The sequence below is a fragment of the Stegostoma tigrinum genome, chromosome 4, assembly GCF_030684315.1.
Source record: "Stegostoma tigrinum isolate sSteTig4 chromosome 4, sSteTig4.hap1, whole genome shotgun sequence".
Lineage (NCBI taxonomy): Eukaryota > Metazoa > Chordata > Chondrichthyes > Orectolobiformes > Stegostomatidae > Stegostoma > Stegostoma tigrinum.
Window position 1 is genome coordinate 62,205,684 of NC_081357.1, and position 25,932 is coordinate 62,231,615.

Consider the following 25,932-nt stretch of genomic DNA (forward strand, 5'->3'; position numbering starts at 1 on the left):
TTTCCTGAGATATAGGAGCAATTCGATTCATTCTTGGGAATTGTGATTGACACTGGAGATATTTTAAAAAATATTTTCAAAAATCTTACGATTGATAGCCTGTGCATTAATCTAGAACTGTCTAAGTTTAATTGCCACTTCACTAAATCTTGTGCTCCCCTTCCCCATCCTCCTGCTGTAGTGAGTTTGGTGGAGGTGAACATGTAATCATGGAAGAGGAAAGTACCATTCTGCCACCTTCCCACCCCCACCCAGACCTAATCCTACCCCAGTGCCAATGGAAGATTATCAGTAGCAAAATTAATGACAACTTCAGAGTTTCCACATACTACCACTGATATCAACTGAGCAGCAGGAGGGAGTTCGCCAAGTGGGGATTACAACTAACAAATCCTGGTAAATTGCTAGCAGGATTCTTGAGGGCTCCTATGTTCAAAGCACTTAGTGACTGATCTGGCCTGGCATATGAATCTGGGGAGCAAGGTGGGTATTGTCTCATGCCCGCCATGACTTCCATGTGGTAATCCCTATTCTCCACTTGTGTTGTATGGAAAAATGCAAAAAAACCACTGAAGTTGCATGGTATACGGGCATAAGAACGCACATTTTTCAATTCAGAACATGATGTCTTGAATCTTTACTGAAGTACTGTATGCAGTATTGCTCCTGGTAACTTTGTAAGGATAATATCGCCAAAGCGGAAGTGTAATGAATATTCAGTACACTCATTCCTAGGATGGCTGGGCTGTCCTATGATAAAAGATTGGGAAACTAAGCCCATATACTCTAGAAATGTAAAAAATGAGGTGATCTAATTGAAACAGATGAATGATTGAAGGATAGATTGGGTAGGTGCAGGTAAAATGCTTCACTGTTTAAGGAGTCGAGAACCAAATGAAACAATCTCAAAATGATTGGGAAGCTACCTCTGACTAAGGCAAGGAGATATTTTTCTACTCAGAGGGTTTGGAATTTTTGAAATTTTCTCCCGTTGCGAGCTATGGAAGCTCAGTCATGGAGTATTCTTAAAGTACAGATTGGTAAATTTCTAACGACCAATTCTGCTAATGGATATGGGGCTAGTCTGGGTAAAAGGCATTGATCTGAATAATCACACATAATCCAATTAAGATCCACGCAGGTTCGATGGGCTGAATGGCCAACTCCAGCTTCTATACTCCCACCAAAAAAGCACATTTGTCATAAATAAACCATCTTGGATCCTGAAAATACATAGCCTCAGGAATATTTTAACGTGCATTTCATTTGGCCTCCATACACACTTGAACAGAATCACCAGTCATTTTCTACAGCATAACCAAGAGGCTGGAAATATGCTAATTAAAATAGCTTTCTATAATTTGTTCATACTGAAGTTGAGAGGTCCTGGCGAGTCCAATCCATCCATTTCCGACTTCAACTGACACTGACAAATGCATGGGTGACCAACCACTGAGAAGGTGGTATTTGATCTGCTACAGTCCATGTTGACCTACAGTGCTATAAAGGAAAGAATTCTAGGATTTCTAGGATTCAGTAATCAAAATGCTATTGAATATCAAGGGATGGTGGTTAGATTGACTCTTACTGGAGATGGTCGTTGCCTGGCATTTGTATGGCATGAATGTTACTTACCACTTATTAGCCCAAGCCTGGATATTGTCCAGATCTTTTTGCATTTGAACATAGACTGCCTCAGCATCCGAGGAGTCATGAATGAGGCTGAACATTGCACTTTGACCCTTGATATCCATTGATTCCAGTTTTGCTAGGGCTTCCTGATGCCACACTCATTCAAATGCAGCCTTTATGTCAAGGGCTGTCACTCTCACCTCTGGAATTCAGTTTCTTTGTTGATGTTTGAACGAAGGTTGAAATAAGATCACAAGCTGAGTCACCTGGTGGAATCCACACTAGGCGTCACTAAGTAGGTTATTGTTGAGTGAGCGCACCTTGACAGTCCTGTCGAAGAATCTTCCATCACTTTACTGATGGTCGAGAATAGACTGATGGGGCGGTCATTGACCGGGTAGGACATGTCCTGCCTTGTGTGTCTAAGACATATCTGGGAAATTCGATGGGTAGATGACAGTGTTGTCATTGCAGAGGTGTAGTGCAATCACATGGAAACTTGCTTTAATAATCAAACAAAAGTTTTAACAACAACAATATATAAGTTGTACTGGAATGGTTAGTAATTTCACAGAAACCATTCTGATATGAATATAGCTGCTGAAATGAATTTGCAGAATGAATCCTCTCTCATACTCAAAAATTTAGCTCAGAATACTAAGGCCACCGGACAGATGTAATTCAACACTTCTTCTTGTATTAATATGCACCTTAAGAGGTTAAACTTTCCTGCATAATCATAAGTTCTTTATACCACAATGGAGAGTGCCACAATTGCAATTCCCTCTATAATTTTAAGAGGCAGCACAGATACAACAGCAGGAGCAGGACCTTCTACTTCTACAAGAAGCGGAGCTGGAGTGATAGCATACAGTAACAACTCCTACTCTGTTGGAACAAACTTGAGGGCAGGGGAAGATCTATGTTTGACCATACCAATCTGCCTCAAAGTGACCTGCGAGGATCGTTCCAAGGGCACCAGCTGGGAGCAGACCTCCTAGTGCCAGCAGCTGCCATCCACAGGCAGGAGCTACAGCAGCTTCCTCTCTTGGCAATGCCAAGGAAAGCACGCTTGCTGCTCCTGAGACAGCAATTCCACGGTTAATGACCCAGGAGAAGGTAAGTGCTGGTGAAAGATGTAGCGAAGGGGCATTGCAATCCCCTGCACAATGTTTAAACGCTGAGGTCTCTCTGTTCAAAACCTCCAACTCTCCCACGTCACAGCCAATAAGCAGCCCCACCCCCTTCTCTACTGTCAGGAATATCACATGTTGATAAGCTCTGTGTTTATTCTAGTAGAACAGGTGGAGGCCCTTACACAGCCCTGAAAAGATTTGTCCAGCCTTCCAGAGAGGGCAGCATAGACATCTTCTCATGGCTCCAGCCAAGGCAAGCTAAGGCCCACATTGCCAGCGCAAGATTCTGCTCCATCCACTGATTGAGTTGAATAGTAAAACAAAACTCAATATTCCTTTTGTTCTCTACTCCATCCTCATTGTAGGATTCTTAGAGATACAAATAGCCAAATACTAGAGTTAATGAAATGTGAGGCTGGATGAACACAGCAGGCCCAGCAGCATCTCAGGAGCACAAAAGCTGACGTTTCGGGCCTGGCCTAGACCCTTCATCAGAGAGGGGGATGGGGTGAGGGTTCTGGAATAAATAGGGAGAGAGGGGGAGGCGGACCGAAGATGGAGAGAAAAGAAGATAGGTGGAGAGGGGAGTATAGGTCGGGAGGTAGGGAGGGGATAGGTCAGTCCAGGGAAGACGGACCGGTCAAGGAGGTGGGATGAGGTTAGTAGGTAGGAGATGGAGGTGCAGCTTGGGGTGGGAGGAAGGGATGGGTGAGAGGAAGAACTGGTTAGGGATGCAGAGACAGGTTGGACTGGTTTTGGGATGCAGTGGGTGGAGGGGAAGAGCTGAGTTTGTTGTGTGGTGCAGTGGGGGGAGGGAACAAACTGGGCTGGTTTTGGGATGCGGTGGGGGAAGGGGAGATTTTGAAGCTGGGGAAGTCCACATTGATATCATTGGGCTGCAGGGTTCCCAAGCGGAATATGAGTTGCTGTTCCTGCAACCTTTGGGTGGCATCATTGTGGCACTGCAGGAGGCCCATGATGGACATGTCATCTAAAGAATGGGAGGGGGAATGGAAATGGAAAAGATTGCGACTGGAAGGTGCAGTTGTTTATTGCGAACCGAGCAGAGGTGTTCTGCAAAGCGGTCCCCAAGCCTCCGCTTGGTTTCCCCAATGCAGAGTAGGCCACACCGGGTACAGTGGATGCAGTATACCACATTGGCAGATGTGCAGGTGAACCTCTGCTTAATGTGGAAAGTCATCTTGGGGCCTGGGATAGGGGTGACGGAGGAGTTGTGGGGGCAGGTGCAGCATTTCCTGCGGTTGCAGGGGAAGGTGCCGGGTGTGGTGGGGTTGGAGGGCAGTGTGGAGCGAACAAGGGAGTCACGGAGAAAGTGGTCTCTCCAGAAAGCAGACAGGGGTGGGGATGGAAAAATGTATTGGGTGGTGGGGTTGGATTGTAGATGGCGGAAGTGTCGGAGGATGATGCGTTGTATCCGGAGGTTGGTGGGGTGGTGTGTGAGAACGAGGGGGATCCTCTTTGGGCGGTTGTGGCGGGGGCGGGGTGTGAGGGATGTGTTGCGGGAAATGTGGGCGACGCGGTCAAGGGCGTTCTCGACCACTGTGGGGGGGAAAGTTGCGGTCCTTGAAGAACTTGGACATCTGGGATGTGTGGGAGTGGAATGCCTCATCGTGGGAGCAGATGCAGCGGAGGCGGAGGAATTGGGAATAGGGTATATTGTTACAAATCAGAGTTAAATAGTCAACAAAGGAACATAATTACAACTTCCCTCCTTTACCCCTCTTCTAAAAGCAGTGGTTAATGGTCAGATGTGGGTAGAAGCAGCCATTCAACAGGGAACTTTACAGTTGAATTCAAGCCTGTCCTTACCCGATGTTCTACTGATGTGGCTAAAAACAGCATTTTGACAAATCAATAGACTGATCTTAAAGTGTTGCTGATCTGTCAGGTCGGTATCATTCTCATTCTTCAAGTTCGCTGATTTATGGCAACACAAAAACAAACCTTTCTCAGCTTATCTACCTTTACAATGTTATACTAGTTTCACAACTATACAACATAACCTTTTTCATTAGTGTCACATAATGCAGGGCTATGCTTTTCTGAAACTACAGTGAAAAAGTAATCTGAAATACTTCAGAAATGAATCAACAAGATTGTTATAAAAGAAATCAGTTGGTTCAGTTGTAATGATGTATTAGTTCCAACTAAATTACATTTATAAGTAACCTTAAGTCTAATGTTGTTATTCAAGCTTTAAGCTTGCAATTGACCTAATCATGCCATGGATGTAGAGTCAGGACAATTCCCAGCTCTGCAAATCTGAACTGTGGAGAAGTGCCCTGGGTCAGAGTTTCTTTTGGTAGGAGCAGATGGACAAACCACTCAGAGCTCTCGTCATATGTCTGACAAAGGACTAGAGTGTAAGACTAAACACAACTCTTCACCCCCTCACATCCCTGAAGCCCTATAGACTGCCCCGACCCATCCATGCCAATTCACACCATCTCATTTCACTATTCATCACCGTGGCTCCTCATACTCTCCATTCCAATATATACTTCTGAGCTGTCCATATTGGCCCAATGGCCTCTATGCAAGCCTATGCCACCTTGCCAATCCCCATGGTTCTTTATGATCTCTATGCTAACTTCATTCCACCTCATGTCAACTCATCTATTTCCAGTCACACCATGGCCCTTTATAATCTTTACATCAACATATGACAACCCATGCACCCTACTCACCACCGTTTTCCCTTCTACCTGTATTGCTAACTCTTATCACCTACCAGGGGCAGACCTCAGGACCAAAGATGAGACGAAATAAAATTCTTTAGTGTATATTGATATTTAAAAAACACTAATTAATAAAATCCTTTCACTTCATTTAGTTTTCTTTAATCCCCTATATAAAAAACAAGCATCAGAATTCATATTCCCCCTTCGAAGATTTTACAATCATTTGAAGCAGTCAATCAAACTGTGAACCAATTGAAATCCCGTTACAATAATGAAAGGCTGCGAAATCAGTCATATGGCACTCATTTGGTAACATTAGCCATCAGTCTTTATGTTAACAGATAGAGAGAAATATCAGCACTGATCATTTGATACTGCCAGCAATAGATTTCAAATACCTCCCGTAACATTTCCAATGAGCTTGATCATTGAAGAGTTTTTGCATTTTTTAATCACATGTTCATGTCTGCTTTGAATAACCCCAAAGAACATCTTATTTTCCAAACTAGCACCTGATCTCTCCCAAAGGGTCTCAGAACCACATCCAAAAGCATCCCTTACCTCTCCTAACTCCCTAAGGAGATGCAGAAGCTTCAGACATTCTCACACTGGATTTGAAGTGTATAAGCTGTGTTTTGATCATTCAACTAGTGAAATTAGATCTGACTTGGGCAGTTGCACCAAAACATGTGCAACTGTATTCATAAACCACAGATTTGAAAATTAGAACCCACATTGAAAAAAATTGTTGGGAACTAGGTCCCAGGCATGAGACTTTTGGTCTCATGCTTCTGTTGCCATTTTCGCTGAGACAAATATCCTTTTCGTCTGAGCAAAAATTCAAATCCGGATGTTCCCACAGTTGGGTTGTTATGTAATGAGACGTCAAAAAAAAATCAAAGCTGCATCTTATTTTAAGATCTCAGTTAACCTGCATCTAATGTGGTCTGTGCAATGACAAGAGAAAGTCTATGTGCCAATTAATCTAAGATATTGCAGGAAAATACTAAGTATTAAGAGTGTATCATTTATCTTCAACCTGTGATGAGGAGTTGTTGCAGACTCTTTAAAGAATTCAGAATTACAAGAAAAACATATTCATTTATTACTTTGACAGAACAGAAACAGTAATTTACAACACCATATTTGCATATAAACTCTAAGTAATTTTATGGTATATTATTATTGGAAAGCAGACATACAATGGATGTTTTACATATTATGGCATGTTTCCTATTTATTCTGCTACAAGACGACTTTACAGTTTACCCTAAATGGTCAACATCTTGATCCATCACATTTAAAAATAAAGCATAAAATTGTTTTTTGGATGGCTCACTGTGAAGAGTGAAAACTACCTCCACTTCAAACGTGATCCCTTCCAAATGACTTTATTTGGTAGCAAATGATCGAGTGTCTGGAAAGCATTAACCTTTCACCCTCGGTAAACTTCCTCCACCAAAATAAAAGTATTCAGCTGGAGGTTTAACCTACATGTGGTTTAATTTCTATCAATTAATTATGTTGTTCAGCCAAATGTGATTGGGGAGGCTTGGGGAAGGAGGGACCAAACAAGAAAAACAATTTCATGTAAAAGATTAATTGGTAGAGCTGAACCAGAATTTAAATAGGGTTCTGAATTCTCAAGTATGTACAAATCAGACAAAAGAATGGCATTGATAAATGTGTAACAAATTGTAACACATATACACAACAGCAATAACTTTCACTGATTAGCAGCTTCAAGCTAAAACAATCTCCTCAACAACAGTGATATAAAAAAACTTCTACACTGTCAGAGATTTAAAAACATAATCAATGCACATTACATTTGGAGGTGTAATTATTATTCGTAAATAAGTCTAATGCCTTTTTTTGGTACCGGGCAATTGACAGTAGAATTTCAGGTGCATGTCCTTCGCACTCACGTAGAGAGTCTCACAACTATTTATTTATTCACAGGGAAATGGAAAAGTACAAGATGGTGGAAATGGCAACATAGTTGCTTCAGACAATGAAATAATAAAGTATCAGTAGTTCCTAACGAGGGGTACAACTTAATCCACAGCACATCATCAAGGTTGTGTGCAAACTGGTGCAAGACAACAGACAGAATGGATTATCTGGCAAACAACCGAGGTTTCAGCCTGATCCTGAATTTCCTTCTAATTATTGTCATCTTGTTATTGATGTTTATTATTGTTAAACTCGTGTGATTTTCTCTCATCTGCTGAATTCTACGTACAGAAGACCATGTGTAGTTACTGTTGCTTTCGGATCTGGGAAGAAGAATCCAATCAAAATGTAACTACGAACCCGAGATTTACTGGAGTCTCCAATTTCCCCTAAGACCTTTACAATAACTACATCTTTCAAAATGCTCCAAATTTTGTCTGGAAAACCACTTAAAACAAACGAAACCTGTTTGAACGTATGATTATTTTCAACATACGTACTCAATAATTCCAAAAGCACATTGTTTTGCTATACTATTGAAAATATGTGGAATCAAAATTGATGGATATTAGCTGATAATGAGCAGGTTTTCATTCGTAGATCTTAAGTGTATCATTCATAGACTTAAGAAAGAGGAGGAGGAGTAGGTCATTCAACCCTTAAAGCCTGCTCTGCCATTCAGTAAAACCATGGCTTATCACCCAACTCAGTACCCTGTTCCTGTTTTCTCCTCATAGCTTTTGTTACCTGTAGCCCCAAGGACTATATCTAATTCCTTTTTGAAAACATTCAACATTTTGACCTCAACTGTTTCCTGTTGTAAAGAATTCCACAGGCTCTCACCGTTCAAATGTGTGTACTTGCTCCAATGCATCAAGGCAATGTTAAAAGCTGAAATTGGTGAAAAATGGTACCATTATACATCCAAAGGCTGTGCACATTGTTCAATATCAGAGCTTAGTGACATTTCCAAGCCTAACATCCAGAAATATAATACCAATATAGTTAAGATGGAAGAAAATTTCTGTGCACTACTAATTACTGCTCTGGACTAAATCTGATGGTCATCTGTGTTAATTTCTCCCCAACACAAACTGATGTCCAGTGCTATACCATGTTTTCTTCATTTGTGAAATAGCTTGAGTCAAAGGTAATGTTTGTCCTTGTCAGGTAGATTTATTCCAGGGTAGATTTCAAACTAGTCTTAATTCAGAAAAATATTTATAATGTAGATAGTGCCTAACACACTGGATTCAGTTTGGAGTAAATAGCAACCAGAAGTTAAACTCTGAACACATTTACTCATATCCTATGTTTCCACACATTAAGCTGAATATAAAGTTATGTCATTTCTTTGACATCCAAGCTGTGACTTTCACTTGGTGCAAATAGCAACCAGAAGGTAAATTCCAATTGCATTTAACAATACTCCGTTTCTACATTTTAAGCTGAATGTGGAATGATGTCATTTCTTTGGACTTCAGATTGTGATTTTAATCATCCTGACATTCTGAAGCCAAAGCTCCCCAACAGTAACTAAGACAATTTAGATGCAAACTAATTGCAAATTAGAGCCTGTACCGATTGCCTCATTTGAACACGTTGAAAGGGCACAAGAATATCACATTCAAGAAGACTCAAGTTTTGTGCTTGTTTCACTAAATTTAATGCATTTCAAGTTAACACATCCTGAACAAATCCTCTTAATATGCAATGCAAATTACACTCTGGCGAGGAAACAGTTTCAGCGGTATGATGTTTTCAAAAATAGACTGAGGAATTTAACCCATGATCTCCTCATGAAAACCTAACTGAGGGTGGAATGCTTATTAGCTTTCTTTATGCATTTGTATATTGCCTCCAGAGATCACACAGTAAAATTTTTTTCATTTCTGTTGTAAGCATTCTTCATTATAAAATTACTACACAAGGCAAATGCATAAGATCCTGGGGGTATTTGGTACTGTGAAATCTCCACATTGTGAGGTAACTTCCTGCAATAGAGCACCAGAGATACAAATCGGTAGCATTTGCACAACTGATTTTGTGAATTTACAAACTGCATTTTGTAAGCGAATTTATGATTTGCAAAGCTTTTGATAGTTGGAAAGGCACATCAGCTTGTGATTGGAAGGGCACAATATTAATCATTATTGGCAGGCAGCATTTATATATGACATTATGTCTTTTTGTCTCTCGAAGAGATAGCCTCTAGACACTGCCTCATTTAGTTTTGATACTTCACTTAGATTAGATTCCCTACAGTGTGGAATGCAGCATTATTGCTAAAGTCAAGGCATTCATAAATGGCTGCAATAAAAACAGGCCATCGGAATATCTTGGTGTCAGCACTGTGAGGTGCTCAACTTTCATGGCTAGGATTATATGTTAAGGAATTAAGAGGGGTAGATTGTTGGTTCCTCACTGTGGCATGAGTGCAGTAAAAAAAGCAAGCGCATATACATTTTGTGATGCGGAGATAACATACACTCACAACATCCAAATTGTTTCTCCAAATGTGAGGACTTAAAGGAATTATCCTGCAGCTTCATTTATTTTTTTAAAAGTGTACCAGCGTCTGCACAATGCTTTCCAAGATTTGTCAACCTGGTCACCTGTGTCACTGTGACATTATTATATCACCTAGCACTTTGGAAGGAACTAGCATTTTCAAAACTATGCTCAGAAATGTCAAACTACAATAGATGGAGATTCTGTCACCACGGGTAATCTGACTGAGCAACCAATGTTTGGAAACAACCAATGTGCAAATGTTTATTATTTAAGCTCATGCTTCTCTGTTCAATAAATTATTTCACCTTTGGCTACTCATGCTGTGGATTGATTAATATTTATAAAATTTGTCAAGATTGTGGATTTAAGGGAGTAAACCTTGCTTGCCCTGCAGAGATGAATTTCAGAAACAGGACTGGGAACAAATTGGCAAAATAGCTCATCCCATCAGCTGCTTGGCATGTTCTCATCTCTGAGGAAGTGTTGGAGGCTACATTAATGCTGTACAGACTAGAGGCCCAGCAGCAGAGGGTAACTAAACAAATCCATCTATGGACCAAGTGGGGGCACATTGATTGTGCTGTTGGTGTCTTCTGGATAGTTGACAGGGACTCAATGTCTGACATTTACCTCAAGGCAATATATTTTCTGCAGGCTGGACAGCATTGACTCCTCTAATTCAACCCACTACACAGCTACTGGAATGTGACAATCACAGTCAAATCCTAAATCTACCCTGTAGAGCAGTACTCCCTCCATTGAGGTGGCCTCTCAGCTGTTGCCATGCAATGTTTTCATTTTTCTCAATGCTTAAGAAGGAACTTCCATTTTGCGGCATCCTCGCAATCTCTTGCCTGCCTCATCAGCTCCTACATTTCTGAGCGAGAAGTTGGACTATGTTGTGGATCCTGCTATTAGACCTTCCAATTACCTAGGCTGCTTGCCATTCCTAAATGTCCTGAGGTCATTGAGGATTACTCATAAGCAGTCACCTCCAGAAACATTGAAACTGACACTAGTCTCTGTCTACTTCTGGATCCTTTACCTGGAATTAAGGCCAACATTGAGATGGCAAACCAATCCAATGAACTCAATCCCTGTCAAATGAACCAGTCATCCATGGGACTACATTTAAGATTATGCAAAATGTTCTGCTCAAGAGGTGACTGCAGAGCTTTATTATTCTTGGAATTCTATATGGAACAATGCGGCTGCATGTTTATATATTCATATGGAATAACCTCATTCACAAATGGCATCCATGCATTTTTATTTATAATATTTCCACAATGGTCAAACAAAGGGATGCATTGACAAAGGCAGTGGAGGATATCGGTGTGTCACTGTCCACTCTGAAATCAGGAATAAAAACTCATTAATATGCTTTTTGCCCAGAAATTTATAAAATGTATCAACCTTTAAACAGTTTAATTGAATACTGAGAGCAGCTTCATTAACACTTTAATACATTTATTGTTAACACTCAGAAAATTTCAAGGTAATTTTGATTTTTATGGAGGCTGAAGAAGCAGAGCAAGCCTCATGGGATATGTTCCTTTTCCTTTTCATTTAACATATTCCTCAACTCTATCAGCCAGCACCATGCAGGGGGTTTCCAGCCATATTGCAGCCAAAAGCTGCAGCAAGATGCATATTTTGCAGCTCCAGGCCGTCAAAAAGTTCAGCTTCTGAGTGCAGGGTGCAAGCTGGCAGTGCCACTAGCTGCTGTCCATTTCAAGTGATAGCCTACAACTGCTCCAGTTGGACAGCCAGCACCAGCATTGGACAAGAGTAGATTGCATCCTTCTGTCCTTTAGTTCAATTCCCTTTGGCCACTTTGTTTATTTCTGTGAATATTTTAATGAAATCTGTAATTGCTAATGAGATCACTGAAAGCACAAAATTTGCGCATCAAATGAAGCCATGAGGTTCTTCCAATAAACCGCTTCTTTTAAGGTGTCTTACTGTGCATTCATTATGGCAGCTAGTTAATGTGCAAGTAGTTGATAGTGATTAAATATTGAGCTTCTGAACAGGAGAAATCTCACTGCCCACCACGGTGAACAACATGTCCATTTGTAAGTGCTAAATTTTGGCTTTTAAATAATTCCCGTGGTTTCTATGACAATGTTATTTATATCACAACATCTCTGCAGTTTTTTCACATTTCACAAAAATAATGCCACAATTAAGAGCAGATGGCAATGTGGAAAAAATATCATATGGATGTCACCTGACTCAGTACAGAATTTTTGTGACAATCTCATTCCTACGCAACATTAAAATTTACATCATTCATCATTCAAATATTTGTAACTTATCTAAGTGTTGTTTTTCATCAGTGTGATATAAATAAGAAAGATAAAGGCCTGATCTATGCTGCACTCATGCTGCTGACAATAATTCACTGTGCTGCCTGTGGAAATTACACTTTTCGTCCTTTTATTCCACCCCTTTCTGTTGAAATTTTAACAAATCATTTCTTTCAAATTCGGTGTCTCAGACCCCTTGGGTAGGTTATACCACCAGAGATGGCCTTTTCCATCATTTGTAACAAGTCCAGGAATCAAAGAATACTTACTGAATTGTAGCCAGTTTACTTGTCTCCTAGATGCCTTCTCAATTTTAGAATACTGCAAATAAATTGTGACGCTTAACCTATAAATTGTCAAATCAACCTACTAACCAGTTCACGGATAAATGTACAGTAGTGATGAATCCTTGTTGTTTTAACATGGCCACACCATCATTATCTGTCCTTGGAAGTCAAATAATAGAAACATCATTGAAATTAGGAGCAGGAGAAGGCTATTCAACCTTTCTAACTTTTCTCACCATTCTACATGACCATGGCTGATCATTCAACTCAGTATTCTGCTCCTGCTTTCTCCCTATACCCTTTGATTCCCTTAGCCCTAAGAACTGTATCTAACTCCTTCTTGAAAGCATTTATTACTTTGGTCTCAAATACTTCCTGTGGCAGAGAATTCCATTGGTTCAAAATTCTGGGTGAAGAAATGTCTCCGTATCTCTTTCCTAAATGGTCTACCCATATCCTTAGATGGTGACTGTAACATTGGTCACTGCCACTGTGTTAAACTGTAGTGCAATCTGACCTTTCACTATAGACCAGATTTTCATGGAAGCAGGAATTCTTGAGAGCGATTCTGGGAATACTGACCCCACTCACAGCACTACAGAGATGGGATTGTGCTGAGGCTAGTGAACTTACATTCTACACCAAACCTAAGCAGCTCCACTGCAGCAGTAGGCACCTCCAGGCACTCCAACAGATTTTGTGGAGTCAGGTGAACTCCTCCATGGCTTAAAGTTCAAAGACCCTCAGAGGAATCGTGAGCCACAATCTGGATTAGAGAACCTAATTAGGGAAAGTAAATTCCTAAGATCTAACTCATGTACCCTAGCCACTTCTCATGCCTGCTCCATACCAACATCATGCCAACTGATGCCTCCAATCACCCCCCATTGCCTCCTCCATTCCAACTCAATACCACCTAATGCCCCCAAAACCATCGGGCCTCCAGGTCAGCATAGTGCCAGCTCATGCCCCTCAAGCACTCCTATGGTCTTTCATACTCTTTATGCAAACTCAATGTCAACTCATGCTCATTTCATTCCCATTCAATCATATGTACAGTACGTACCGAAGCAATGAAACATGTGTTAGACATGGCAACTGTGGAATTGCTAAGGTAAATACAAACCCATTCAAAAATACTCTTTGGGAAATGAACTGGTGTTCCAATAACCATATATAAGTCTCAATTAGAGAGATTGTCATGTGGAATCAATAAACAAACACTTCATACTACTTAACCTGTCAAAATAAACACTGAGACAATGACCAAAGAGATCACAGAAGGAATAACTATTACAACTATTTAAAGGTGTCAATCAGGCAAAGTCAGCAAGTCAACTCATTTGGTCAAAACTGAATCCCTGCTGAGATCATGTTTTTATTGGTCTTGACATTTAGCCAAGCATTCATAATGGGGACTGGTGTAAATCAAGATGGCTCATTATGGTTCATTGGCACAGAGTGCATGAGGTGCCAAGAGGAGTGGCTGAAAGGAGTGAGATGGTGTAAAGCATATGGGCTGGTGGGCCTAAGCCACAGAATTAGAAGTCCTAAGGCACAGGAAGAGGCTGTTTGGGCCATTATATCTGCAATTTCTTGCTTTCCTCCCCATCCCCCTTGCACATTACTGTGATTCAAATAAACATCCATTGCCCTCTTCAATGCCTCGATTGTACAGCAGATGGGCTTATTACAACTGGGACAAAGTCACGAAGAATCGAGGCAAGCTTTCTAACCAGCCTGCCTTGGCACTCACCTGCCTGCTCCCTGCCGTGGTTGACTACGACTTATTTTCTGAGTTCCTGCATCTCATTCTGACACCACATCCCCAAAATCAAAATGACAGTATTCGACTATTTTCATCTGAAGTGAGCCTACTGAGTGCATTCAAGCTGTTCATCTAAGGGGTGAAAATATGGCCCAAGTTCTTCAAATATTATTTTTTTTTGCTGTTGATTATTGGTGACCAGCCACAGACTCTTTCAGCCTGTCTACTTGTTTCTGATAAATTCTGCCTGAAACTTCGATTCGAACAGAACATTCAGCGTGTTTTCTTTACTTCTGGCTTAAGTGTTTTCGTTGTTGGATGTATCATTCTGAACTGGCCTTAAATTATTTAAGGTCCTAATGAAGGACATAGATTATGATTAAAGGTGGTTGTTAGGATGTTGTTTACGGTGATCAGGTTGTTTTTAGGAGGCTCACATGATGGAACAATGACTCATCAGATGTTCTGAAAACTAGAATCATTTATTGAAACTGTAATGAAGTACTTGTAACAAATGTGTAGCTGTCCAACGTGTCTGTACATAAATGCCTCATATATGTGCGGTTACTGAACAATGCAGATTCTTGAACATATCTGAATAGATACCAGCTTTAGCTCATCAAGCTGAACCTGATTACAAGCAGTCATAAGGACAGTATAATTGACTTCAGGACCCTCGGACTATGGAAGGAAACTGGCCTTGATTCCTAATTCTGCGTGACCTCTGTTCAAAGCTACACTCAAATGAGGACAGGAACAAGTAATCCTGAGATATTCTCCACAGATATATAGCTTGTGAACACCCACTGGATGGTCTCAAACATTGTTAAGGTCAAGTGGGCACAGTACAAGAGAGGTCTATTTAAACCAGTAGAACTGCATACTAGTATACATTGCCTCTAGGAAAGAATGAAGATGGCTGAAAATAATTTTGGCACCAATCTGTGATGTGATGAAATTATTGCTTCACGCATGGTCATCTCCCTATAGCCTCTACGTTTTAAAAAAGTGGCTCACAAAATATTCTCCTTGGTTACACTTTCCCTTTTGTATTTGCCAAAGCAAAACATCTGAATTCATGGTTTTCCCTCACTACAAAACTGTTGTCTATAATAAGACAATACAGTGATTACTAGTTATCTGGACAAAGGTTAATAAGATTGTTTTGATTTGTTTTAAGGAGATAAAGATACTCCTTCATTGTGTCTGGTCCACAAATGAGCTGGGTAATAGTAAAGATGTCAAAGGGAATTTTGATGGGCTCATTTTATTTGCTGACACCTTCACAAATACCGAATGAGGGTCTCTGTGAACAAACAGGCCACTGAATACTAATCAAGTGATTGTTTTGAGCATAAAAAAACCCTCTCACACATCAATTCCTGATGATGAGTGTTCAATCCTTACTATGATTACAATACAGCCAGAACCATTTTTGAGATATAACACCATTGAGCAGTATTTTCTTTTGTAGTGCTTACCTGGACTGGGTCAGTTTCTCGTCTCAACTGTTCTGGCTGCTGCTTATGTTGACAAACAGGAAAATCACATGATCCTTCAGCAGGTCTGAGGTCAAGAGAATTGGTTTGCATCTGGTCACTAAGCCACAACTGAGTCCTCAAGCATGAGGGGGCTGTTGAACCACGAACAGGTTGATTCTCCAGCAACTTAAAACTGTGTCTTTTTCCAGAAGCATCCCAGTCAGCTGAGGTTGTTTTGTCAGCATGTAAGGCACTGAACTTTAAATCTAAGTGGTTTTTGCTGGATATAGTAGCTGGAAAAGAAGAGTCCCCAGCACCTCTACAAAAGTTCTCATATTTGTAATGCCCACGAAAAACTGAAGACTGGTTCTGGGTGGGCTCTTTGGAACATGTGCCCCAACTCTGTGCGTCATCGATCCTCAAATGTTCTAACTTGTGAGATGTAGTAAAATTGTCCAGGACATTTACTCCATATGCATCTGGATCCACATTGCAGTTTGATAGATCTTCCATATTGTTTATAGAATCCACACTCCCAGGAGCCCCACACTCAGGGTTATCCTTCTCTGCACCAACAAGTTTGGAGAGTGATGACCATTTCCTGATAGGTCTGGGATCCTTCATATCTAAAATTGTTTTTGGTGTAGAAAGGTTTTTTGGCTTGTCAGACTGTGTCAAGGTCACATTACATTTAGTACAGGCATCTCCATCCTGACATCCAGGTCTAGCTGATGAGGAGTTGGAGGTGGAAGGCATGACATGGGCTGTGGGGATGGTAATGAGAGATCTATTTGGTTTGAAGGATGAGATGCCACTTGAGCTGGAGTGGTCTATGAAGGCAAAGAGAAAAATATTCAATTCGTTGGAACAACAGAGAAAGCATTACTAATATTGAAAACAGGACTATCTGAAGGATTTTAGTTTTGAAGGATACCTTAACTGGAACACAGTGTATTAACCATAAGCTGTCAAAAACTTAATTAAATCAATGAATCAAAATAACTTCCAGTAACTTCATAAACTGTTGGAAATATAACTAATAACTAAATATTCTACTAACTACATATATTGACAAGATAACATTGCTTGGAGCCCTGACCTCTAAATTGGTAGTAAACATTGACAAATCAGAGGAGTTTGAAGTTGTGCTTAAAAAGGGAAGCCTGACATTAATATTGCAATAGTTATAATTTCAAGACATCCCAATACACATCACAACCAATAAAGAATTTAAAGCGTTTCCACTGTTGTAAAATACTTGGTATAAAATGTGTGTTCATAAAAGTTTCACAAACAGTACTCAGAAAATGGTTAAATAAGCTGCTTTTATTATGCTGGTTGAAGGATAAACGTTGGCCCAAAAAATTCTCCTGCCTCCTTCAAATCGTGTCCACCTGAGAAGGGAGTTGGTCTTCAGTTTAATGTTCCATCTGAAGGGTGGCACGGTTGACAGTGCAACAATCCTTCTGCACTGCAGTAGAATACCAGCCTAGATTTTATGCTCAGATCTTGAGAGTAGAATTTGAGACTGCAACTTGTTTTGTTCTGACTTCTTCCTGACAGTTTCTTTCTGGCTCAGTGGCTGTTGCCAATAGGTGATATGGCTTAGCACTTCTTTTCATGTAAGTCACTACTTTGACCAAGTCATTAGTCCGGATTTTTGTGGCAGCCAGGCAATGAAACTGGCGTTGTTCACTGTCTTTATTGTTCTGAAACTGACAACTTGTGGATGCCACATTTGACACAGCTGACACAGAAGCATAGAAGCTGTACCCAGTGTGATTCTAAACTTCTCCAAAGAGTGCGCTGTCACTCAAGCCCAGAATATTCTGCCAATTCTGGGCTTTGCACTCTATAAAGGATATAATAACATTTGAGGCAATGGAAAGAAGATTTGCTAAAATTACTTTGAATTACTCCAATGAGTTAAATTGCAAGGAGAATTTTTTTTTAAATGAGACTGTGAATCCTAGAATTCAGAAAGTTTAGGGTTGCTTTGGACCCTATATCAAAGTTCTCATGATATTGAAGGGAATTCTTTCAGGGATTCTGCCAGTTAAAGAATCTAGGATGAGGGAACACTGACTGAAAATTACAGCCTGGTCTTTCAGGGGTGATGATAGGAAACACATCTGTAGGATTAGGGTAGGATACATCTGAAACCCTTCCCCAAATGATAGGTGATAGACAGATAAATTTAAACCTGAGATCAATGGATTTCAGATTGATAAACTAACAAGGAATAGTTAATACAAGATATGGGGCTGGCAGGAATGGGGGTCAGAAGCAAATATATGATGTTCTGTCACAGCTCAGCCATGGAGTTGTGCCGTACTTGACTCCACTGGACATATTTGCAACAGTGAGGGTATATAAATATGGTGGCCTTCCCTTACACCTTTCAGCTGACTACCCTTAAGCCCACTGCCCACCAACCCACCGTGTTTACGTGATTAATTAAAGGTGGGGTAGGTTTAGAAAACCTATAACCTATCCACATGGAGGAGAGTGGGAAATCCATTACATTATGGCCAAGCAGACAACAAGATGGAAATTGGGGACAACACAATATGGAGCTGGATGAACGCAGAAGGCCAGGCAGCGTTAGGGGAGCAGGACAGCTGACGTTTCGGGTCTGGACCCTTCTTCAGAAATGGGAAGGGGGAAGGTAGGTTGGATGGTGATACATGAATGCAAATAGGGACTGGTAGGGATTTTCACTGAGGTGGGAGGGGCAGGTAGATGTGAGAGAAGATGGACAGGTAGTGTCAGGTCAACAGGCGGGAATGAGAAGGAGGGTTGGACATGAGATGTGGCTGGGGTTGGGGAGATTTTACAACCAGTGAATTCTGTGTTTCGGCCATTGAGCTGTAGGTTCCTGAGGCGGAATATGAGATGTTGTTCCACTAGTTTGTGGGTGGTATCATAGTGGCACTGGAGGAGGCCCAGATTGGACATGTCACCCAGGGAGTGGCAGGGGGTGTTAAAATGGACCTCCAAAACAAACTGTCCCTCCCCGACCAATCTCTCCCCTTGATTCTCACAAGCATCCCCACTCTAAAACCCTGAGACTTACCTTTCTGAATGCTCCTGACCAATCTAATACTTCTTCCTAAAGACCTGGCAATGTGCTCTAGTGAGGTCTGGTATTCTCAGGGCTGCTGAAGCTACTAGAGGTGAACAATCTACCCATCTCTAAAATGCAGCCCATGATTTCATTGAATGATAGAACAAGTACCTAAACAGCTTACAAGTAGCCTTGGAGATAATGGCAAACTGCAGATGCTGGAGAATCCAAGATAATAAAGTGTGAAGCTGGATGAACACAGCAGGCCAAAGCAGCATCTCAGGAGCACAAAAGCTGACGTTTCGGCCTATCTGATGAAGGGTCTAGGCCCGAAACGTCAGCTTTTGTGCTCCTGAGATGCTGCTTGGCCTGCTGTGTTCATCCAGCTTCACACTTTATTATCTTACAAGTAGCCTTGGTGTGCCTCTGAGACTGCCTATGAATATTATAGACAGAATAAAACAAATGAATGATCCGTTCCTGTTTATATAATCCATTCAGCAAGTTCCTACTCTGTTGGAAATCTGAAGAGATGGGCTCTGCTTAACTAATGACCCTTTGAGTCTGCTCAGCAAAATCATGGTTTATCTTTCACCTCTCCTCCAGTTTCCCACATATCCCCATGAGATTTGATTCCCCTTATACTCAAAAACCTAGGCAAGAACAGGGATGCTTAACTAAGGAAGGAATTACACCATGGCATAAGTTGAGTCTGTAAAGCAGAGAAAAAAGAATCAGAAGGAAATCCAACCAACATTGATTTCCAATCTGTGCAAATTGCGAATAGCATATAATGTAAGGAGGGAGTGAGAGATTTAAAGATTAAAAGGCTGGACAGGAAGGAAATAGTTAACAACATACTTACAGCTATTGAAATGTATTTCTATAATTTTTGAGAAAAATTAGTACTTCAATAGACATTTCACTCAGCACAATATTTATAAATTGCAGTAATAGGCAACATCACTGCTGTAGCATCGCTGGCAAAGAATGCCCTCTGGTGTTTAACCTGGGAACCGTTACTTTGTTCAGCAACAAAGACATAATCAGCATAAAACCTAGCTGCTGTTCCAGTCTGTTTCCTTGAATCATTCAGTAATCATGAGAATTTCACAGAATTTACTTTTCAGTGTTTTGAAATGTGTAAATTAAACCCTTAAAATGCTTTAGCATGATCAATGTTTTCCTAGTTGCATGAATATCTAAGAATACGGGAACAGGAGTAGGCTATTTGGCCCTTCAGGTCTATTCTGCCATTCAATGAGATCATGGTTGATCTGTGGCCTAACTTCATGCGGTCTTTGGTCCACATCCCTTAATATCTTTGTCTAACAAAAAAGATCTAACTCACATTTAAAAGTAACAACTATAACTAAAACCATGGTAAATACGAAGTTACAGGGTTAGGGTGGATGCTCTTCTGTGGGTTGGTGCAGAAGTGATGGCCCAAATGGCCTTTGTCTGCACTGTGGGAAGTCTCCGATTCTGTGAACTGATCTGGCATTAACCACCATTTGCAGAAGAGAGTTCCAAAAGCCTGCCACCTTTTCTGCGTGGAAGTGCTTCCTAACGTCTCTCCTGAACGGTCCACCCTAATTCTCAGAGTATGTACCCTCGTTCTAGAATCTCCAACCAAGGTAAATAGTCTATCTTTATCTAACCTATCTTCTCCTGTTAATATCTTAAAGACTTTGATAAGATCACCTTTAATCATTTAAATTATAGTGAAAACAGGCCTAATTGTAAAATCTCACCACATAACATGACCCCTGAAGCCCAGGTATTATTCTTATAAACCTTTGTTGTACTCCCTCCAAGACCATTATACCCACCCTGAGATGTAGTGCCCAGATCTGCTCTCAGTACTCCAGGTGGGATCTGACAAGATTTTGTCTAACTGCAGCATAACATCCGCGTTTTTATATTCCAGTCCTCTCAATATATAAACAATAATTTCTAGTATGCAAATTATTTCCAAGGAACAAATATCATTTGATTACTTCTATTCTATCTTGCAATGTAACAAAATGATATGTAACAAATCAGGTACAATTTTTGACAGTACATTCCTATTATTTTGTGAATATGATATTTAATTTATGACGTGTATTGTTTATTTCTGTTAACCTCAGTCGAAGAAACGTAAAACAGGCCATCAATTCAACGGTGCGCTCTTCCAGGCCTACAACAACATGGGCTATGGTTGGAGAATGTGGTAGAAGTCTAGTATGACCTTTCTTGAAGTCTTGAGCAACAAGTCACATCTTCCAACTGAATCATGAACAAGATTCTTGATAATGAGCAATAATACTCATTCACAGACCTCCCATCACTCATTATCATCTTGCATTTTACCTAATCTTGCTTCATATATAGTCAGCTTCCCACTCCACCACCCACCAGATAGAAGCTAAATACCAAAAATTCCTTATGTGAAAGTCAGAGCAGATACCTGATGATTCCCACTCACCATCTTCTCCTCTGGATCTCTACCTTGGACACCTGGTGCCAACATCTCAGGGCACACTCCACAGACAGCATCCTCATTCACCTCGTATGCACAGATGGTGGCATCTGACAGCCAGAAACTTCTCTGCTTCCTCATGGCACATTTGCAATTCACTCACAGGGCATATCTGCACTCTGCACAGCCTTTGAGCAGGCCCAGTGCGAAGGAAATGCCATGGGCCTGGCATGGATCTTGAGTGAGACCTTAGAGACATTTCCCAGGGCGAGCACAGGGCCTGGCACCAGAATCGGCAGCTGCTACATTGGTGACATTGGCAAGGTAGACCCAGCGGTGAAAGATGGTGCCTGAGGACTGGAGACTTCAACATTAGTTGGATCTGGTGTCTATGGCAGTGAGGCAGTGGCAGAGGGATGGCAGGACAGGTATAGTTGATGGTGATAATCATGCAGAGGCCACACACGATTGATATTCTGGGGGCGCTGGGGTGAGCATAGAATACAGAACATAGAACAATACAGCACAGTACAGGCCCTTCAGCCCACAATGTTGGGCCGACCTACTATCCTAGGGTGGGCGGCAGTGAGCAATGTAGGCATAGTGCACAAGACTGAGAATAGTGGGGCACAGTCTAAGGGGAAGGTGGGTGCAGAAGTAGAGTTGGAACGATTTATTGAGGTAGCAGGGTGAAGATGGTGGGGCTTAACTGCGACAGAGTAGGTGAGGTCATTGACCTTCTTCCTACACTGTGCTGGACAGTCCTCCAGATAGCTGAAACCACATTAACCTGAGTGGCAACAACAGACCAGGCTGGCAGGACCTAGTGCTGTGTTCTCCATTGTCAGTCCTAGGGAATGAGGATGGCAAACTGTAAGCGAAGCTCCGGGCTGACTGTACTGGCCAGCTGCACAAGACTTTTAAAGGTGGCACCGGTGCCAGGGATGCTGGGAAATCCCAGCAGTGCAAGCACTTTGGGCTATGCCAAGTGGGGGAGTCAGACTAGCATCGGATGACAGGAGCTCCAAAGAGGCATGGTAGATAGTTAATGAGTTGGGTCTGGAATGATAGGACAAGAAAATTCACTAAGTCTTGGGAAGAGAGCCCTTCATGAAATTCATTAAAATTGACCCATTTCCAAAATGTGGCAAACTTCAAGCGACAGTGTCATGTTTCATGTAAAGTCCAGAGTACCTCCATAATGTAAAGTAGTTGCCATGCCTTATAATTTCAGTTCAACATTTCCACATTAAAGTTGGCTTTGTGCAATTTTCAGATATTAGTTAATTTGTTTAAAATGAATAGGCTATCAACCCAAGGAAAATGAGACACAAGGTTAGTTAATGCAAATACACTGTGCGCCATCAGGGGGAATTAAGCTCCAAAACCTAATTTCTCTGTATTTTTCTTTAATTTGTGACACATGGCATTAATTATTCTGGTTACTAAGAGCTTGGGTGAGTTTTCATGAAAAGCAAAATAAAATTCAAAACTCTGGTCATGGTCCTACCTCCCATTCCATCTTTCACATTGTATTCATCACATCATTTGAATATTGTAAACAATTAAAATGGAAAAAAAAACTTGCATTTATGTCGGATGTTGCACTTCCTCAGGATATCCCAAAGCTTCCTACAGCCAATTAGCTGCCTTCGAAGCACAATTAATGCTATAATGTAGGAAAATACAGCAACCAATTTGCTATTATGACATTAGTCAATTGGCTAAATGTCATAATGGGTCCCAAATGATGAAATTAAAAGACACACAGAAACTGGCAGACTTAATGAACAGTCTCAATTGCACTGAAGTGTTACTTGTTCATTTGTGATTTATTGTTACAGTGTAAAACTATGCCTCATTGGCTTTGGACTAGATACACTGTATATGTACAAACGTAAGTTATGTATTTTAACAGAGAGACAAAGTTTCTTGTTGCAGATATGCATTGGCCTTAACACTTGCCACATTTCTCATAGGGTCAAACATATTACTTCATTCACCTCACAGTGCACTTCACTGTTTCAAAGTTGTACCTGCAGACTTTGCCTTTAATACAATCAATTTCAATATTAGTTCTGAGAAAAAATTGCAATCTTTGCCCTGAAATGTAAGTGCACCAATTTAAAAAAAAGCCGACACCCTCTGTTGATCACACATTATCACATTAGATTTGTCACAAGGCAACTGTGAAACCCAATGACAATAAGGCAAGGTCATTTAGAATAACAAAGTGTGAAGCTGGATGAACACAGCGGGCCAAGCAGCATCTCAGGAGCACAAAAGCTAACGTTTCAAGCCTAGGCCCTTCAGCTGCCATGGTGTAATGGTGAGCACACTGGTTTCTGAGCCCTGCGATCCGAATTCAAGTCTGGGTGCAGCATATTTCCTGGTCCAGTCAGTGCTGAGCCTTGGAAGGTCATTCAGAAAGCTGTTAGTAGATTGGGAATAGCAGCGATTCTTCCTTCTTATTTCTCATTATGATATCGATGACACTAGACAGGATATAATTCTTTTAAACTACTCAGACCAGGAAATGGTGGGCTTTCTCTTTCAAATGTTACAACCTTGTGGTGCTCCCATAGCAGGATATTGAACTATGATAATGAAGGAATGGCAATGTAGGTCAATAAGATAGTGTATGAATCAGAAGTGATGCTGTTTCGATGATACAGCTACTTTTGCTTTTCTTTTGAGGTCCCATCAACTCCAGGCAGACCACAGCTACAGTGCTCATGGCAGTGATAGTAAAGTTGGGTACTGAGGCCAATGGTATAAGAACAGATTCGGCAAGATACTTTGCCATGGATGATATCCAGTTGCCTAAGAATGGGTCACAGATGCACACTTCCAAATAAATATTCTGCCACATTTTGATGACAGATCTTGGAGGAAGAGGGAAGAAAGGTTTTAAGAAGATTGGGAATTGAGTTGGTATGTTCGGCTTCCACTCAAGGGTACTCCCATTATGTTTATGACGGGAGATTCAGTGGTGATCGAGGGAGGTGACTGGGGCTTCACCTGATTCAGATTTCCAAATCAATTCTTAAGATGTCTGAATGGTTGGTAAATTGCATTTACATTCAATCCAGTCACTGATAATGTTGAACTGCTTTATTGTGGACTGTTTCAAGTTTGATCAGCAATTTCAGAGCGCAGCTAGAAGTTACTCATGTGCCTGACTATGAAAGACTAGCTCCATGGCACAACTCCCTCTGGGGCTTTTGGAAAACCCAACAGGATCACTTGGGCAGGTGAAGGAAAACCCTGAGCTATTACTGAGTAGCAATGGGCTCACGAGTAATGTCATTAACTAGCTGATTAATGACCCTAATTATCAACACTCAGCAGCACCCAAGAACACCATGTCTCCCCTTTCTGTCCTGCAACTGAACCAAGGACGGCTTTATCACAGCCAGAGGACTGATATGGGCCCTCTGTTATGATGAAGTGAATACAACTCATATTTTTCTGCCTATAACCGGTCAGAGTAAATCCAGTCCATAGTGTCTGTAATGATTCCAGCCACTGCAGGGTTTTCTTTTGATCACTGCCCTCAGTGTTGATCAGGTTCCTCAATGATATCCAAGATTGAAAATTGCCTTGATATGAAGGGAAATACTTTTGCCTCTTCTTAGGCGTTCCCTTGCTATGTTTACAGCTTGACTGAGGTAGTGAGATGATCTGGACTGAGTACTTCTACTGCAATTCAAACTATAGTTGTAGATTAAATTATTTTATCTTGTGTCTTGTATGCCACATATAACTTGACAATCATCTGCAATGTCAGGTTGGTGCCAATGGTATAACACTGTTTGAGATTACTTGTAGACTAGCTACTACTGGTCTGCACATCTTTAGCACACTGGCCAGGTATGTCATAGTCAATAGTATGCTCTGTGTCCTGTGAACGTTGTCACTTCTCACTGCCATGTGGAGGGAACTGAGTTGGCTGGGCACTGGAAGGTTTTTCATGAAATTTGAATAATCAACATACTATTCCTGGATGAAGATGTAAACCGGATAGCAAAAACACGAGCTTATAATCATGGCCTTTCACAGCAGGGGAGTTCCAATGTGTGAACACCAGCAGTTGGCACATACTAAGTACAATCATTTTTAAGAAAACATTTCATTGGCCCATTGTCAGCATTCCAGTTATTCATTGACATAGATTGGACAATTCAGTCCTTCCCTTTGCATCGATTTTAGGTTTTTGATCATGCAACAATCATAGTCCAGAAATCTCATCCTCAAGAGATAGTTGAAGGCTTCATGTGCTGTGTTTTCCAGACAATGATTTTTAATATTTGGGTAATTACCCTAGGATAGCCTTTTCATTATGTGGTAGACAGTTTCAACCATGTCATTCCGACTTTCCTTCGTAAATTTCTGTTGTGCTTGGCTGATTTCAGGTCAGGTAACTTTGGCAGGCTTTTTAAAATGCATCAACTCACTTTCACTGTTCTCTCTCAAACCAAAGTCCACTGTTTCTAAGATTGGCTGAAGCAATTTAAGAATTAATAGTCCATACTTTATATCATCATTACAGAACATAAAATGTGCCGAACGACGAACTGAAGGTTATCAAAGTGCTCAATCTGGCAGACTGG

At 41.0% G+C, this 25,932-nt stretch overlaps 1 protein-coding gene across 2 annotated transcripts in view; it reads right to left on the reverse strand.

The window, feature by feature from the left end:
• cep85l (centrosomal protein 85, like) overlaps positions 1–25,932 on the reverse strand; it is a 284,881-nt gene that overhangs the window by 125,909 nt on the left and 133,040 nt on the right. For both annotated transcript variants that reach the window (XM_048531736.2, XM_059645374.1), the window contains exon 3: positions 15,789–16,618. In XM_048531736.2, coding sequence (XP_048387693.1) covers positions 15,789–16,618 — 830 coding nt within the window. The remainder of the gene's footprint in view (positions 1–15,788; positions 16,619–25,932) is intronic.